Genomic DNA, 19,431 nt, shown 5'->3' with positions numbered 1-19,431 from the left:
AAATAGGGGGAACAGAGGCTAAAATATATTGGGTAGACGGAAATACTAGCAGTCAACGAGACAGAGGGGTAAGGGGTATGGTATGTATGAGTTTTTTTCTTTTTTCTTTCTATTTCTTTTTCTGAATTGAAGCAAATGGTCTAAGAAATGATCATGGTGATGGTTGAATTTTAACCATGTCTGGTACAAATGATAGACTTATCCAAAGATGTCTTAGAGAGCTCTTCGTGGCTTGCATGGCAAGGCAGCTGGAACCAGGGGATGGTGACAAAATCCCCAACATTTCTAAGCTTCCTAAACATTAGAACCTGAGAGCTATTAGTTTGGCTCCCCTGACCAACTGTGGCTATCTGTCTTTTAAATTTAGAAGAGTATAACCCAATCCAAGTATATCTTGCTCACAGAGAACAATGCTAAAGACTCTTTACCAGTGAATCCAATCAGTGTTTGCTACAGGCCAGAATGCCAACAGGAGAGGGAGAAAAAAAAAAAACAGTCTGACTCATCCTCTAGATGAATAAGCAACCGACTTGGCATAAACAGGACAGACACAAAGGGCAGATGGCAAGTGTGGGAATGAGTGAATTCCCTGTCTCCTTCTGTTCCAACTATGTCAGGAGACCCTAAGAGTCAGAAGGAGAAACAGGGAGCTTGGTCCGGGTTGGTAAGACAATGATCGAACTGAGACGAGGCCCCATGTCTTTCCTTCAGGAGGAGAAACACACACACTCAATCTCTCATAGGATCAGGGGCTTTCTGCCCCCAGCAGTGGGAGAAGTACTATAACAACCCAAAGGTTCTCAGGCCTCCAGTTACTGGGCAACTGCTTTTCCCAGACAATGCCTCTAATTAGCTAGCACTCCTAATTGAGACTGCCTGCCACCAAGCAAGTATCCATCCCCCCTTGCCATGGCTGCCTTCCTCATGCTTTCTCTCTAAAAATGTAATGTCTTCCCACACTGAGGGCCCAGCAGCATCCAAGCCCCAAAACACCTCTCTGCAGATGACTGTATAATGATACAGCTTTTATAATGTGACTCTGTGATTGTGAAAACTTGTGTTTGATGCTCCTTTTAACTAGGGTATGGACAGAGGAGTAAAAATAAGCGTAAAAAATAAATAATAGGGGAAACAAAGGTTAAAATAAATTGAGTAGATGGAAATACTAGTGGTCAATGAGAGGGAGGGGTAAGGGGCATGACGTATGAGTTTTTTCTTATTTTTTTTTCTGGAGTGATGCAAATGTTCAAAAAAATGATCATGATGATAAATACACATCTATGTGATGATACTGTACACCATGTATGGGATGTTTGTATGTTAAGTTTTATCAATAAAAATACTTAAAAAAAAAAAAAAGCTTCTCTGTGAGAAGATGGAAAGATTGGAGAACTCATGTCTGCTCCTTTCTTGCTAACACTTTGCCATATGAAGAAATGCCTTTCCCAGCTAAGCCTCCTCCATCCCTTGCCCTGTAACACTATGGAATTTATAACAAACCCTGTTATATGACAAGAAGGACCTACCTTGCATCACATGGGAGGGGATGGGAATAGTCCTGAATATATATCCTAAAAGGAACAGGTTGGCCGGCCAATAGCTATAATTTCTATACGTGGGGTGAGCTACTTCTTTATTCAAATAAATTCATCAAGTGAACAGAAATTTCAAATTTTACTTATAGAATTTTAAGAGATGAAATAAAAGATTTTGTTAAGTTCTACATTCACATTAAATGTCTTCTCTTTTTTTGCTGTTTTAGCTTTTGTGTTTTTGTTGTGGGTTTTTTTTTCCATAATTGCATAATTTTTCCATAGAACCATTTTTCTATGGTTCCTTGTTTTCCAAAGGGCTTTCCCATTTACTTCACACAATAACTGTTGCAATTCCCAATTTATAGATGAGTAAACAGAACAGAGTTTGGAAAGTCACGAGTTTTTTTAATACAGCTATTACTTCTTAAAGTGAAACTAAATAAATATTATATAAAAACTTCTTACAGCAAATAGCTTAAAAACTGCTACTTTAAGCTTATTCAGTTGTTGCAATATCTGTTAGAAATTAAAATAAACTGTCCTTACCTTTACCAATTTTCCACTAATTTCAGGCATATCTCCCATTTTCCGATTATCCAGCATCCGAATTTCATAAGACTGTCCTATTTAAAGAATTTATGTGTTAAAAAAAATCCACATAAATGATCACACTCTGTTTAACACAAAAATGTGACTGTCTCTAAGAATGTTCTCTAATGTTAAATTTGCAGAGAATCAACTTCAAGTTGATCTTTCTCTTCCAGCAAATCAATCTGCCTTTCCTTCCTTACACTATTACAGAAAATGGAAAAGTTTCTTTGCCAATCTGTTTTCATCTGCCACTCTCTTAGACTAATTTTTTTAATTATTCAGTTATACATTATCCAATGCCAACTTTTTTTTTTGGCATGGGAAAGGTACTGGGAATCAAACCCAGGTCTCCGGCATGGCAGGCAAGAACTCTGCCCGCTGAGCCACTGTGGCTCACCCAAAGGCCAAGTTTTTATAACAGTTTTATTGAGAAGTAATTTAGATATCATACAATTCACTTTGGTATTGTACAATTCAGTGTTTTTTTTAGTATATTATAAATGCTGTGCAAACATCAGCACAATCAACTTTAGAATATTTTCATTACTCCAAAAAGAAACCCTGTATCCATTAGCAGTCACTCCCCATGCTCCCCTTTTCCCAGTCCCTAGCAACTACTAATCTATTTTCTGTCCGATAGGTTTGCCTACTCTGAACATTTCAAACAAATGAAATCAAACAATATTTTTCTGTTTTGTTTTTGGTCTATCTGGTTTCTTTCACTTAGCAAAATGTTTTCAAGGTTCATCCACGCTATAGCATGTATCAACACTTTATTCTGTTTTCTTCCCAATAATATTTCATTGAATGGATATATCATATTTTGTCTATCTATTCATCAGTTGATGGACATTTGGATTTCAAAAGTTTTCACTTCTGAACTATTATGAATAGTAAACATTTACACAAATGAACATGTACACAAATGAACATTTTATACATAGGGTTTTCTGTGGACCAAAGACAACTTTTAATCCTGGAGCCTTCTCTCCTGTATCAAATGAATCCCAAGTCAAATATTCCCAATGATCAATTACGATGTCCTCAAGAAAACACAAATAGATATTCACACATTAATCTACATAATTAAGAAGATAAACTGCTGCCAAAAATTAATAATGTGAAAAAAAAAGAGAGAGAAGAAAAGGATGGTGCAATGGTGGCTCAGTGGCAGAGCTCTTGCCTGCCATGCCTGAGACCTGGGTTGGATCCCCAGAGCCTGCCCATGCAAAAAAATAATAATAATGTGTTCCAAATCCACGAAATGATATTTGGATTCTCTGCTATTAAAAAATAACCACACTAGGGTGGTGCGACAGTGGCTCAGTGGCAGAATTCTCACGTGCCATGCCGGAGACCTGGGTTTGATTCCTAGAGCCTGCCCACACAAAAATAAATAAATAAATAGATAAATAACCACACTATAATCTGACATATAAAATCACTAAGAATTAAGGAGTGCTTCTGGCACCACAATATGTTGAGGGTCTTTATGACACAACTATCAACCTTATCCATACTCCCATGGGGCTTTCAAAAAATATATAAAGGGCTCTAGATCATAGGTCCAAAACAGAACAAAGGATTATCAAAACTAAAAGAACAATAATAAAAAAATAAAATACCACAAATCACTCCAAGGCTGGTAAAGGAAAACAACTATATATGGCATGTTACCCAGGAATATTCCTTAAATTCATTCAACAGGTTGATTGACAGATTTGCCCTAAAAAACACCTTCATGGCAAGAGACATTTTTTAAAAAGTTAAACCAAGACACTGATTGGAAGAAGATATCTGTAACATATTTAACAATGGATCTGAAATCAGAACAAACAAGTCAATAAGAAATAATTTTTAAATAAATATTTTTGAAAAATACACCATTATACATTGAAAATTATATTCAATTCATGACAATTTAGGAAATAAAAATTCAAATGTTTGTGTTGAGCCACAAAAAAATGTTTCATTAGTAAAAATAAGATGGACAGGGATGTGGGAGAAATTAAATACACACATTGTGGGGAATTATAATTCCTGATAGAGCCTCACTGAAAGACAACCTGGCTACACTTATCAACAAGTTAAATACTGTATCCTTTGACTCAGGGATTCAAACTGGTGAAGACAAACAGAAAAAAATGCAAGACAGTATGTCTGCAATTCACATTACAAGCAAAGGGCTAATCTCCCCAGTATACAAAATCATTAACAATTGTTCACATCCCAAGGGAAAAAATTAGCAGGTGACATAAAGATGTGGTGTGCAAAAAAAAAAAAAAACAACTCTTAACATATTCAATGGCCATCAGAGAAATTCAAATTAAAACCACACTGAAATCACTTTTGCCCTATCAGATTAATACAAATCTCTCAGTACGAAGGTGGCAAAGCTGAAGGGAAAGTCACTGTTACGTACTGAGATGTGGAGTGGAGATAGTAGGAAGCATTTTCCTGTGCACAGGATGTAAAGTGTGAAAGAAAGAAGAACTGAGGATTAGTCCAGATTTTTGGCTAAGGAACACGAAGAACAGTTTACTTTTTCTCAGATAGGGAAGATCCTAAGAAGTAGATTTGGGGGAGAACATCAGGATTTCAATTGAATATATTAAGTTTGAGATTATCTATTGTACACCCAAGTTAATTACAAATCTGAAGCTAAAAGAATGAGAACAAGTTGGAGATATTAATGGGGGACTTATTATTATTAGGTAAAGCCATTTAAAGACAGAAACACCTAAGCAATGAGTACAGTTAAATGGATAAGAATACTCAAAGAAAAACAGCCAGTGAGGTGGGTGGTGGACCAAATGTACAGCATCCTAGATTCCCCCTCACTTCTAGGCAGGAGGGGAAACTTGTCTCAATGGGATTATCTTGTGATATGCCAAAACTTAAAAATTCTCAAGATTGAAAAAAATCAAATAAAAGAAGAAATCTCAATGTTCTATCTTCTTTTGTATTATTTCCCTGGTCAACTTAAGAAGGAAACTTCTATACTCAAACAAAATTCAATCTGTTATCACAAACAGAACTACAGACTTAGTGCTCCCTGTACTAAAATATTCCAGATTTTCATCTAAAATAAAAGGTTTTTTTAAAAAAGGTTCTCTAACACCTGTTATATTTCAAATGTTTTTCCTATCATTCAAAAAGCAAAACTTTAATGGAAAAAATTATATATGTGCCAGTTCTTTTTCTTCTTCCCTTTTATCTAAGCTTGGTCACTATTGAGAAATCCCTCTCTAGCAACAATTTTCTCCAATGGTAATATCAAGTGAGCTATCAACTTTTTTACATGTTTAATTTATTCTAATATTTGTCTCTTCCCCCATAATTCTTTTAATAACACAGCTTCTCAAAATATTAGTTCAGGTTCTAAGTGCAATACAAACTAAGTGTCATTAACAAGCTAATACAGTCAAGTAGCAATACTTACTGAGTTGCTAACCCTATTTTTTTTCTTTTTTTCTTTTTTGTATGGGTGGCCACCAGGAATCAAACTTGGGTCTCCAGCATGGCAGGTGAGTGCTAACCCTGTTTTTAGCTTTATCTTTATTCTTCTGAATTTATCTCTTATGTTGCAATTTATTGCTCCCTTTTCTGGATTAGAAACACAAAAGAACTGTCAGGCTTGAAAATGTAACTGCTGTTGAGTTTAGGTCCCCACCCTAATATACATAGGCTCAAGTCTCACTTCCTCAGATAGACTCCAGAATAACATGAAGCTCAAGATGTACACACCCCCAATAAACTGGCTAAGTTCAGAGCACTAGAAATCTTCTAAGGTCCCAATACAGAACTTTAATGCAGAAACAAAAACCAAAGCTAATTAGAAGGAAATCTATGACAGTGCAAAATGTAAACTAACCAAACATGTTTTTTTTCCTTTCTGAAGCCTGCACCATCAGAATGTTTAATCCTAAAGCCTAAAACCTATTTGCAAAGTAGTAATAGTAGTTCATTAACACTCTTAGCAGACTCCAATCAGAGTTCTACCTCCATAAGAACAGATATCCTCAGAAACCAGAAAAGTTTCTTTTCGCTATAAAAGGCAGCTATGATCCAGCAGTAGCAATGAGCCAATCTACAATGAACAGGAGGTTAAGATCAGAAGTCTCACTCACATCACGAGAGGTGGAAATAGTAACGACAGGTGGAAACAGCAACTACAGCCTCAAGCTGTAAGAAAACCGGCAATCTATTCCAGCTAGGTGCCTACTCAAAGGGAGAGCCAGCTGCATGTACTGCACCCTTTGGTGGCTGCATGTGGGGACTGGAGATTTTTACTACACACCAAAGTCAAGACACTTAACTCCTCTTATCTCAGAGCACAGGCAAAAGGTTGCTCAGCCATAACCACGCAAACGCAAATACAGTTCTTAAATGCCAGGCAAAATGATACATAAAATGACACTCATCAGTACAACTTGGAAAACTTGCTCCAATTTCTACCTCACTGACAAAGTTAGACTATAGAGAATTTTTTCTTTTCTTTTTCAACAGTGTTACACAATATTCTTCAATACCTGCCCAAGAAGCAGAAAGTAAATGGAGACTACTAGCAGTGACCAAACAAAAGACAAAGAGTGCCATTCAGCTGCAAACTACATGTCAACCCAGTTCTGAGGAAATCAATTGTAAAAGGTGGGGTGGGGGTGGGGGACGGGGCGGGACACTCACACATGTTGCCTGAATATTCAAAGTAATATAGATGAACAGCCTCAGCATCACCTGATAACTTGTAAGAATTGTATATTCTTAGGCCCCACCCCAGACCTACTAAATCAGAAACCCTGTGGGGGCCCACATTTGTTTTTTTGGAATGAGCAAGCTTCAGGAATCAAGCCCGGGTCTCTGGCATGGCAACCACAATATGTTTTGACAAGCCCTCCAGGTAATTCTGATACATGTTTCAAGTGGCTAAACCACTGATAATGTAAAGCCACAAATATCTAGTCAGTTAATACTTTTTCCAACACAATAGGTCCAGGGCTAGCTCTTGGGAACAGTTCTACAAGTACTCCTGCTACACTTCTTCCCAGTTTTCTTAGCAGAGTGGGTTTGCATTCCTACATTTTGTATATACCTTCTTTAGCCCTTCTCCCATTACATCATCCTGTACTTTTCTCCTCCATTAACCACCAAATCCTTACCAGCCCTAGTGCCTAGAACTAAACCAGAACACACATTCCACAACTGCTCAGTCAATGTCGGGCTATTACCTGCAAGTGGGGCTCTAGGGAGCCAGCTGGGGTGCTGCAAATGTTGGACACAGGTAGTAGTTTCAAGAGAACATATATATGTAAAAATACACTGAGCTACATATTCAGCCTCATTTCAGGAGTGTTTCCTTCTCAACCTTATGCTGCAAAGAGTTGGTTCTCTTTGTAACAAGGAAAACCTTTCCACTAATAAATCTCTCTCAGTCAGAGAAAGCAATAGGATGAGACCAAGGAGAGAAATGGCCATGCAATTGGGGTGGATAAACAAGCTAAGGATCTCTAAGATGGCAGCAAGCCAGCACCAACACACTAAGGACTCTGGAAGAAAGCATGGCCTGCTAAGACCTTGATGCTGGACTCATCATCAACTGGGATAGAGTGCTGGCTTCTTCACAGAGCTGCCATGATTTCCTGCTTCGACAGTGCTTGAATGGAACTCAACCCTGCAAGCCAGCCAGCCCAACCCAGCTCTCCACCACCTCCTCACAGCACCCTCACATTGTCTGGAGGCCCTGCTGCCTCTCAACTACCCACCATGAGGATCACACCTGTGTCTCAGAACCTCAGCCAGGGCTCAGAAGTTGCCATCAGCTGCCAGATCAACCTGGAGTTCCACCCTTTTATGTTCTTCTATCTATATTTTACCACTTTGACTATGATGATGCGGCCTTGAAGAACTTTGTCAAGTATTTTACTAACATCATTCAGAAATTATGAAGCGGCAGAGTTAATGAGGTGGCCGAGTCCTTCAAAATATCAAGAAACCAGAAATGTGACGACTGGGAGAGTGGACTGAATGCAATGGAGAGTGGGTTATACTAGGGGAAAAAAGTTGAAGCAGTCACTACCAGGACTGCACAAACTGCCCAATGACAAAAATGACCCCCATTTGTGTGAATTCATCAAGACTCATTACCTGAAACAGCAAGTGAAATCCATCTAAGAATTGGGTGACTACGTAGCCAATTTGTGCAAGACTAGAGCGGGGGTAGAGGGTGGGGTTATCTGGGAATCTGGCTTGGCAGAGTCTCTCTTTGATAAGTTCATGCTGGGAATGGCAATGATGAGAACTAGGCTTTAGGCCAGCTTCCCCAGCCTTTCACCAAGGCTGTGAGTGCATGCTGGGTTTACCTCTAGCTTGGCTGGAAGTGGTATCAGCATCCTCCAAGTTCTTTCATTTGTACCATTCTTTCAAAAGTAATTGGGTACCACCACCACCAAAAAAAATTAGGGGATAATGAAGTCAACCTTTAGAGGAATACTGGGAGGATTAAAGAATTTAATGTATTTAAAACACCTAGCACATCCAAAGTGGCCACCACATCTGGAAACAGATGAATTTTCATAATCAATGGCTTATTGATAATACATATAAAAATAATATTGTTTCCAGGCCCTGTGACCTAATTGCTAGCACTTATATGGTTCTTCTGAAGCACTGTTCTAAATACTTTACATATGTCAACTGATAAAAACTCCTCACAGCAACCCTGTGAGATAGGCACTGGCATTGTTCCCATTTTGCAGATGAGAAAACTGAAGCTCAGAGGTTAAATGACTTGCTCAAGGTCACACAGCCAGCAAGCGGCAGAGCCAGGAATTAAACTCAGACAGTTATCCATTAAGCTAGGTTAACCATTATACTATAGTTCCTTTTTCTAATATAACTGATGTCTCCACACTAATATGTGAAAATAATGACTAGGACAGTTATGACAGTCAGAGTCCGACCAGGGCAAGGATCTTAAGAGGCTTCCCAGGCAAAGTGGTCTTTACCCTTTGCCTTTCTCAGTCAAGAACACACCAAAAACACATGTGAGACAGTGAGCAAACGTTCTGACTTTGCCCAGTCGGATAGGTGAGAAGTGGTCTCTGTATGATTTATCTTATGGTGATAGCTATATTCTTAATGTTTGATTTATTTGCATGCTCCTTTCTGTGAATTATCTGTTCATACTCTTTGATCATTTTTCTATTGAGCTCTTGCTCTTTTAAAAAATAACTGATTTTGGAGCACTTTTTCTATTAGGACATCTACTCCTTCATTTGTGAATTGAACTGCAAATATTTTTTCCCAGTTTACTATTTGACTTTTGATTTTGTTTAGGGTATTTATTACCATGCATTAAATTGACTTTGATACAGTTGAATTTATCGGTCTTTTCTTTTATGGTGTCTGGCCTTTGAATCATGCATTGAGATGTCTCCCTGCACTGCAATTATTATAATTTTTAAACTTTTTTCCCATACATTTTTCCTTTAGTACTTCTATGGCTTCATTTACATTTAAATCTTTCACTCATTTGGATTTTGTTTGGACTTAAGGTGCAAAGTAGAGATCAAGATTTTTTTTTTTCCCATATGCTACTAGAGTCTCATTTCTCTCTACATAGCTTAGCATTTCCACATTCATCATGGGATCATCTTCTGTCCAGTTCTTCTTGGTCCCAATTTTAATAGGAAAATTTGGCCTTAACGTAGTTCTTCAAAACTCGCTAACCTCTGGAGTTAACATCTTAAAAGCCATAGAAAGAACCATTAATGAGAGGCTACTCTGGAGGTTGCTCTTATGCAAGCTTCAGTTAGACATTGCTACCTATCATAGCTTGCCAACCCCCAACCAAAACCATTCCTGCCAATCCTAAAGAATACCTAAGGCAATATATAAGATTCTACAAAGGTTCCATGCACTAGGGTAACTTTCCAGACACCTACAACCTCCAGATGGGTCCCTGGACCAGATAAGTTCTGAAACCCAGAGGGCCCATCCTCTCCAGAACATCAGATAGTTCCATCTCCCTACCCCATTAGTGACAGCCCCCTCCAACATGAAAAAGCTAGAATGAGCATAGTCTAAATACCCCTAAAGAGTGGGAGAAAGATTAAAGGTGATGGTGGAGTTATACAGAGAAGGTAAAGTTTTACAAATGAGTATGAGTGCTGAATCATTATACTGATATTTCTTTTAGTCTCCAGTATCTTAGAGCAGGTAGAAGTAAAAACCTAAAATTGTGGAATTGAAACCCATATCACACTCGGAAATCTGTTCTACAACTAATTGTTGTGATGTGCTTTGAAATGTATTGCTTTTTGTATATATGTTATTTTTCACAAAAAAGAAAAAAAGTTCAACTGTGATGATAAAAACAAATAGACAAAAAAAAAAAAAAAACAGTCATAGAACATAGACAGCAATAATATTACATTGGCCCAAAACCAATGGTGAATAAAGGAAAGTCTCCTCCACATATTAATTACTTCTGTCCCAATCAACCTTGTGGATAACACTTTTTAAAACAACAATTTATGAGAGTTTAAAGGATTTGGATTTTTTAAATGACAAATAAAAGTCATCCAAAATTATCTTAGTAAAAACAAAACATCAAAATATAAATGGAAAGACTGCTCTGGTTTAAAAACTTCCCAAAACCCCAAGATAATAAAAACAGGTAAAACAAAGTCATTAAAGAGAAAATAAAACAGCTTCAAAAGAAAAAGGCAAAAGATTAGGACTAAACATTTGCAGCAAATACAAATGAAAAGAAGTTAATTTCTTTATCATAAAAAATGACTCATTAAGGGATATGGGGATATTCTGGATTTTCTTTTTTCTTTTTATTTTCCTGGAGTAATGAAAATGTTCTAAAATTGATCATGGTAATGAATGTACAACTATGTGATGAGGCTGGGAGTCACTAATTGTATAGTTCATATGCATTGTATTGTGTGTGAGTATATCTCAATAAAATTGCATTAAAAAATTAAAAAAAAATTTTTTAAAAAAAGATCCCTCTCATTTAAAAGTTGCCCCTTTGTAACATAAACAATTTCAGAAAGACAGATCCTTTTACCTTCTCCACCGTTTTCTCTCACCACCTACCTTTATGTGTAGTCATTTAATTCTGAAGTTGGAGTTGGGGTCTCTACCATCCAACACAAGTAACACTGAGCGCCAGTTGTGAGTCAGTCCCAGTGGTCTCAGCCTGGTGCCTGCCCATCCCATACCCAAAGGGTTCAGTGGGCTGGAGGGAGGAACCAGCCAACCCTTTGAAACAGGCCTTAAATCACATGCAGGAGTGGGTGCCCTAGGGAAATTCAGTAGAGGTATAAGTCCGAAGTGCACTGCCTATGAAGATCAGATGACTACCTCTCTTAAGTTCTGTTTTATCCATTCTTCCGTTACAAGAACTCGTGGGAACTTCCCCTTTGTCCCACGTTTTACAGTGGTTTGCCATTAGGGTATTCATTCAGATAATATTTTCCTATCAGGAATTACAAACTTTTTAAACCTTAAAAATATTTAAAACAAATTAAAAGGGTATATTAATTCCTGCATTTTGCTTTACTTATCATTTTGATTTCCCTCTGAGTTGGTTGGATAAGGAAGATACTTAACCATGGAAGATTTATTGCTTTAGTTTGCACAGGAGGCAAATATAACTCTTTTAAATAGATAAAGTTGGAATTGGATATATGGTTACTGAGGCATTTTGACTTGTACTTTCAAATACTTTACTTTTAAAAACATTATTTATTTAGATAATAAAGCTGTTGGGACCACTGGTACTGCAACAGGACATGGGTAGGAGGTGGAAGTACTTGGTGGGGCAGCAGCAATCATACTACATTTTATGTTAACATGAGCCTTTGTGCAGGTTGCATTTAAATCTTACACTGTGGTGAAGGGGTGATTTTTGTTATGCTGCAGTAGAGGTGGATTAGTTAGTTCTGTTCTTGTCCAATATATAAAATAAATGTTTCATATTATTCCCATATAGGAGGAAAAAGAAAAAAGCCTTCAGTTGACCAGGCCCTGCATGTTCTTTGCTCAGGGCCAATGTCCCATGGCCCCTAAGAACCAGGTCCACTTGCTAGGTTATCTTTCATCACCCCAAGCAGTGTCTCCCTCCCTTTCCCACCAGCCCTCACTGTGATCCAGATAAAGTCTGTGGAAAAAATACACTTGCTACCTCATTCTCTCTGCTGTCCTCCTATTCAACAGAGCTCTTGAGGTGGGTCCTTCAGAAGCCCCTTGAGTTCTAGCGGCTTCTCAAGCTGATAGGCAGTGTGATGAGCCTGGCATAACCGCTGAGTTTCAGTAATCGGCAAATATGTGTTAATTGACAACCTTATTGAATCTGGAGGGTGTTGCTTTTATTTTTGTTGCTCAATTTCACTAATTCCAGGCCTGAAGTGGGACCAAGAGTCTTGTCAGTTAGTATTGGTAGCAAAGGTCAGACCATGCCGGAGACCTACACTTAGTGAGCCTGCACGGACGGCTTCCCTGAATTCTTCACCAGAGCAAATTTATTTCAGTCTAGGAAAGCCTGGTTAAGCAGACTCCTTGGCTGGCAGATCAAATCTCGTATGCAGATTCTTCATTGTCTCTCCAGAATGGGTCTAGCCCTATTGCCTCCAACCACCCTTCCTTCACTTGGGTCTTTTTGTTCTTTTGAGGAGAGAAGAATGGAGCCTCCCAACACCATATTCTATCTGAGCTAAATAAAGTGTCAGAACTAACTATAGTCATTCACTTGAAAACTCATTGCAGATTACAAATTTACTTTAAAAGTCCAACCCTGTAAGAGTAACCAAATCACCTTCATTCCATTTCAGAAAATTTTTGGAATAAGGGGCTTTCTTTGGTGTGGCAGAAATGAATGGGTGGAAAACAAAGAGCCCTCAGCCATTTTCTCAAAGTGAGGTTTCCAGAACACTCTTTCCCTTGCCCCACGTGTCACAATCATAACTATAGTGTAGTCACCCATTCTGACACCAGCATCCACACTGGTCTCTGGAGTGAGCCACGAGGACCAAGAAAAGAACTAACTGTGCATTCTTTGAAGAAGTGTGTTTGCCTTTTGAAGAATTAGAAACAGGGTCTGAACTCAAGATTCTTTTGGTGGGGTCATATGCCATAGAACAGAGTTGAATTGTTTCTTTATCTCCCACTGAATGGTCAATATGGAAAAATAAAACTGGGCTTTCAACAATGTATCATCAATATATTTTTCATAAGCCACATTCCCTACCCTCTCCCCAGCTGCCTTTCTCTATCCTACAGATATTTCATGGGTGTCAGGGCAATAAGATGTGAATTTGTATATAATCTAGTTGTCATCATTATTAATTTAATATATGCAACAGTTTAATCTGTGTTCTAGTTTGAAATGTATATGAAAAAGCTATTGCAGAGCCTTTAAGCTTAATCTAATTGCAGATATCCCATCAAGAGAAAGGGTCTAACACAAAGAAATCTGCCTTTCTTCTGGTTAAGAACTTGCAACAGTGAGTGATTGGGATTTGCTGGCCCAGGCTCCAGGAGCTTCTTCAAAACAAGAATGGACGCCTATTAGAGGTGCCGCAGAGAGCGTTACAACATTGCCCACCACTTTCTGTGAGAGAAAAACCCATCAATGTTTGCAAAATGGAAAAGGACAAAATATGTCTTTGAGGCTCCCTAAGTAGGCCTCAATGAAGTGCTTGATACAGAAAGGCAAGGTTAATCAAGGAGAAGCTGCTGTTGACACACACCCTTCCCGAAGGCACACGAGTTTATTCAAACCTGACCTCTATGGTGGGGACTTATACAGAGTAACCCCAATGTCATGGGGAGAGCAGGGCTCTCTCTTCCTTCAGAACTACTTTTTTCACTTAGCCGTGTTTCCAGCCATCGTGGCAATCATTAGGGCAGATTCTAACCAGCTCACGTTTTGTCCTCATTCAGTGTATGTTATTTTTTTTTTTTTTTTTTTTAGAGAGGGAGGAAGGGAAGGAAAGACAGAGAAGGAAGGAAGGATAGAAGGAAGGAAGGAAGAAAGGGAAACATCTTTAAACATTTTCTTGTTTTATTATATTTTGTTTTGTTTGTTTGTTTTTTACATGGGCTGGGGCCGGGAATCGAACCGAGGTCCTCCGGCATAGCAGGCAAGCACTCTTGCCCGCTGAGCCACCGCGGCCCACCCAAGTGTATGTTATTTTTAATGTGGCCAAATGTTTATATACCTATGAAATTCTAAGTTAATAAACTACCTCTATGGCTATTAAAAAAAAATAAAAAATAAAAATACAGGGCAGGCTGTGGTGACTCGGCAGGCAGAGTTCTTGCCTGCCATGCCTGAAACCCGGGTTCAAGTCCTGGTGCCTGCCCATGCCAAAAAAAAAAAAAAAAAAAATTACACTGAGCTGTCCACTTAAGGTTTGTGTACTCTACTGTATATATTCCAGTATCTTTTTTTAAATCTAAATTTCCCAAATTGACACTGAGCAAGTTAATTAACTGTTCTAAATCCTAGGGATTTTTATCTGTAAAATGGAATGGAATAAGATTACACATGTAAAGTACTGAGTACAAGGCTTCATACACAGTAAGCATTCAATGTCAGTCGAACATATCATAGCTATAGATGTTGAATTCCAACTTTCAACAATATGAAATATCTTTATCCTATGTACCCCCAATTAAGAGAAATTCAGGTAATTTCCTTTCTTGTCATCAGAAATAAGGTTACAATGAAGATCCTCCCCCTTACATTGTTTATTCTGATATCTTGATGTCTAAAACAGATTACCACATAAATTCTTCAGGTTCTTTCAAATATAAAACTTAAGCCTCAAACAGGTAAATGCCTCCTTTGGTATAATGAAAAACTTGACTGCTCTGTCTGCAGTTCCTGGGGAAGTGACTCTGAATCTTCACAATTTCCCAATAGGACTGTCTTTTGTGCTCTGCAGTGGGTTCAAGAGCATACCTGAGTCACAAGGTAGGGCCAGCCACATCTGCAGTCTTGGTGGTATGGGGGAAGGAGGGGAGAGGCCAGAGTGGCCACACTAGAAAAACCAACCATATGATTAGGGGTTGGAGGGAAAGGACGCTGCAGATTGAGTTCAACCATGTGGCAGTGATTTTATCAATTATGTCTACACAATGAGGCCCCATATAAACTTGGGACAACACAAGTCCCAAGGAGCTTCCAAGACTTACCTCTGTGCCAAGAGGGTGAAGCATCTTGACTCCACATCCACATGGAAAGGACACAGAAGCTTCTGTTTGAGACCTTCCCAAAGCTCACCCTATACATCCTTCTTTTGGCTTCTTCTCATTTGTACCCTTTTACTATACTAAAATTATAGTCATAAGTACAGCACTTTCAGGGAGTTCTGAGAGTCATTCTAGCAAATTATCAAACATAATGGGGTGAGGAGCACACCTGAATTTGCCTATTGGTCAGATTACAGATGGCCTGGACTCCTGAATTCATGATTGGTGTCTGAAAAACAATCTTGTAGGGGATTAAAAGACTGGTCTAACTCCAAATAGGTTAAAGTAAGAATTGAATTGGATTGAGTTGCTTGTGATTGGTGCCAGAAGCTGTTTCGGAGGTTGTATAATTTTTTGGTAACCCTTACACTACCTGAATACTAAATCAATGTTAAAAATAAAATGAGGGGGAAGGCAATGGTGGCTCAGTGGCAGAGTTCTCGCCTGCTGTGCCAGAGACCTGGGTTCGATTCCCGGTGCTTGCCCATGCAAAATAATAAAAATATAAAAAATAAATAAAATAAGGGTATTGTCACAGGACATATCTGAAGTAAAACCTCATAAATTATTAATTTATATATCAAATGATCGGTTAGAAAGTTATCTGTCTGCATGTTAGAATATTACTCATGAGCGAACAGTCTAAAATCTATAACTTGTTCTAAAAAAGTTCAAAAAACCAAAGACTCTCTTTAATGACAGAAAATAAATCATAATATAATCCTAAGTGGATAGGTGTACAATTCCAATTCTGTTTAAAGAAAATAAATATATACACATATACACACAAGGAAATGTAGCAAAACATTAAATATAGTGACCCTGGAGGGATACAACTGCAGTCAATTTTCAGCTTTTACTCTTTGCATATATCTCAATTTTTCTACAATGAGCATATACTATTCTTATAACAACACAAATGCTCAAAATCTTTAAAAAGTAAGAATGCAACATGTTTTCAAAACATATATACCCACCAAATTAATTCCTGCATATTATACTTTGTTTACATTGGTAAGTCGCATTGGCCATGTTCAAACTGGTAAGAGCACCTAAAAAAATTCCTTATACTCTGCGATGATAATAAACCCTACTACCAACATCTGTTTTTCATCCTGTCCTCACTCACTTTCAAATCACCAAACATAACATTTTCACATAAAATATTCAGATTTGGATAGGTAAAATTTGAAACTGTTTACTTTGCCAAAGGATTCATCTTGGTACAGTTTGTTCCTATTTTCAACACAAAGGTACTTCATCCTGGAGACCAGGCTCCTTGCTAGCTTGGCTTCTGGTTCCAACTGAACTTCTGTATTGAAACCACTATTTCTAAAGGCAACTGACATCTTTTACTGTTTGTCTGAAAAACCCTGTAATAAATCTTGCTCCACAGACCCTTCTGATTCAAATCAAATTCCACAGACCATCATTATTTTGGCTCTCAGTGAAATACCTATTAATTTTTGTCAACTGACATTGTAAAATTTTTAAGAAAATGAATTATTGTCTGTAATCTAAGCTAGAAGGCTGAAATATTTACTATGAAATTCTGTGAATTATTACATGTCACAGTATGATATAGCCATACTAACCTTGGTTCAAATAGGTGAGTGTTTCATCATGCAGTTTTACTGCTGGTGACGTTGCAGCACACATGACATACTGAAAGGGTGGGTGTTTAGTTTCACCATCCAATGGAAGGCTGGAATCTTCCTGCTTGAAAATGGGCAATGCCAACACATTGCTGAAAAGCAAAAAAATCAACAATGACCTTACTTCAGGTTTTAAAATATATAAAAGCATATAAAAACATTAATGGGTAGTTTCTTTAAAAATTTAAGATCAGAGCACCCACTGCAATTAAGTACGACCCCCATCCCTACATGGAAGCTTTGAATATCAGCAATTATTAGCAGAAACATTTTTCTCACAACTCCAGAAAACAGTTTAAGGACTACAGTAGCAAGGTGATTGCTGAATTAAGAAAAAGCCTACTTGATATTCTTGCAAGCATTGGGGACAACCAATTAACAGGTCGAGACTTTGATCTTGGGACTCACCCCTATGAAACATATTCCTGCAAAGAAGTTAAGGCTACTTATAATTATGCCTTAGAGTCATCCCCAGAGAACCCTTTTTATGGCTCACATGTGGCCTCTTTCTCTAAGCCAACTCAGCAGGTGAACTCACAGCTCACCCCTTTTCCCCCAACATGGGACATGACTCTGGGAGGTGTAAATCTCCCTGGCAATGTAGCACAGGAATCCCAGGGATGAGGTGGGACCCAGCACCGTGAGATTGAGAAAGCCTTCTTGACCAAAAGGGGGAAGAGAGAAATGAGACTAAATAAAGTTTCATGTTAGTAACAGGGGGGGGTAAATGGGAATTCTGTTTTTTTCTGCATGACTTTTCTGCAAATCTACATCTTCTCTAATAAAAAAAAATGTACTTAAAAAATAATAAAATAAAATAAAGTTTCAGTGGCTGAGAGATTTCAAATAGAGTGGAGAGGTTACTCTGCAGATTATTCTTCAACATTATACAGATATCCCTTTTTAGTTTTTAGTGTATTAGAATAGCTGGATGGAAATACCTGAAACTGTTGAATGAAGTTCCAGTAGCCTTGATTCTTGAACGTGATTGTATAAGGATATAGCTTTTACAATGTGATCATGTGATTGTGAAAATCTTATGGCTCCCTTTATCCAGGGTGTGGACAGATAAGTAAAAAATAATTGCGTAGATTACAATATTAGTGGTCAGTGAAAGAGAGGAGCAATGAGTATGGGATGTATAGGACTTTCCCTTTTTATTTTTATTTCTTTTTCTGGAACGACGCAAATATTCTAAAAAGGATCATACTGATGAACACACAATTATATGATGATATTGTGAGCCACTGATTATATACTTTTGTTGGATTGTATGTGTGTGAAGATACCTCAATAAAAATATTTTTAAAAAATGAAAGAAGGGACACACAGCGTACCCCAGTCTGGACCAGCTGGACCGGCTGCGAGTCTCCGGAACAGTGAGTTCCCCAAGCTGCGTGCACTTCCCCAAGCCGCAGCGGCCGGCGCCTGGTGCCCCTCCCCAACAAGCGGCTTCCCGGAAGGAAATGAAAGAACTCTAATAGTAGCAGAGACTGAGTCCAACCAAACACCAATAGTGGCATTAATAAACAAATTTTGACTACTAAAAATAGGCCCCCAGTTCAGGCGAAACTGGTCAAGGCGGACGAAACGGAGCCGTCTGAGGCTGTTTCTATGGAGGCTTGGCTGCCTCTGCACACAGCGCGGGGATTACACATGCTGCAACTGCCCCAAACGCAGAAACAGGCTGCTTTCAGGGTTGTCTCCCCATCTGAACCTTCCCCACGGGAGGGGTGAAACGCAACTCAGGTGGAATCCCTCTCTCAAGGAATTCAGACGCCAGGGCTTCGCAATTTGAAGCCATTAAAGCCAGCCTACAACCTTTCCTCTGTCTCCACCAAGCCCCCAGCAGGGAGAGCCTTACAAAGTTAAAGGAGCCACAACATCTTTTGCTGGTGAGACCGGCAGACAGACAAGCGCCACATACTGGGCAAGATAAGAAAAACAGAGCCCAGAGTCTTCACAGAAAAGTCTTTCAACCTGCTGGGTCTCACACTCAGGGAAAACTGAGGCAGGTGATTCCTTCCCCCCGAAAAGAGGAGAGCTTAGTCCGGGAAAACCCGGCTGGAGTCTGTAATACCTATGTAGACCCTCCTAAGGGTGGGGAGGGAAAAGGCACATTATAAGCAGGACAAGAAACAAGAAAACAAGAACTGAAAAATTACCCTCTGTTAAACAAAACTTAAGCTAGAGGCTCAGAAAAAGCTGAACTGAAGGTCAATGAACAGATAGACAACAAACTCATCCAGCAAGAAAATCCTAGGTAAGATAAGTGAAAGCAATTTCCAGAATAAACTAATTAAGGTAATTAAATGTCCAGATGCCAGCAAAAAATAACAAATCACACCAGGAAAATTGAAGATATGGCCCAGTCAAAGGAA

At 38.6% G+C, this 19,431-nt stretch overlaps 1 protein-coding gene across 11 annotated transcripts in view; it reads right to left on the bottom strand.

Moving 5' to 3' along the window:
* Positions 1 to 19,431, bottom strand: part of UBP1 (upstream binding protein 1) — a 101,997-nt gene that overhangs the window by 41,013 nt on the left and 41,553 nt on the right. For 4 of the 11 annotated variants that reach the window (XM_077129880.1, XM_077129877.1, XM_077129876.1 and 1 more), the window contains exons 2-3: positions 16,991 to 17,142; positions 2,082 to 2,158 (exon numbers count right to left, since the gene is read on the bottom strand). In XM_077129880.1, the coding sequence (XP_076985995.1) occupies positions 2,082 to 2,158; positions 16,991 to 17,142 (229 nt within the window). Of the gene's footprint in view, positions 1 to 2,081; positions 2,159 to 5,568; positions 5,733 to 11,234; positions 11,440 to 12,954; positions 14,090 to 15,105; positions 15,185 to 15,564; positions 16,969 to 16,990; positions 17,143 to 17,991; positions 18,318 to 19,431 lie in introns of those variants that run through there. The other 7 variants (XM_077129884.1, XM_077129881.1, XM_077129882.1 and 4 more) reach the window with 7 other exon arrangements.

The sequence above is a fragment of the Tamandua tetradactyla genome, chromosome 15, assembly GCF_023851605.1.
Source record: "Tamandua tetradactyla isolate mTamTet1 chromosome 15, mTamTet1.pri, whole genome shotgun sequence".
Taxonomy (NCBI): Eukaryota; Metazoa; Chordata; class Mammalia; order Pilosa; family Myrmecophagidae; genus Tamandua; species Tamandua tetradactyla.
Note: the sequence above shows the minus strand (reverse complement) of the source record. Positions and strands in the feature narration are given on the sequence as shown.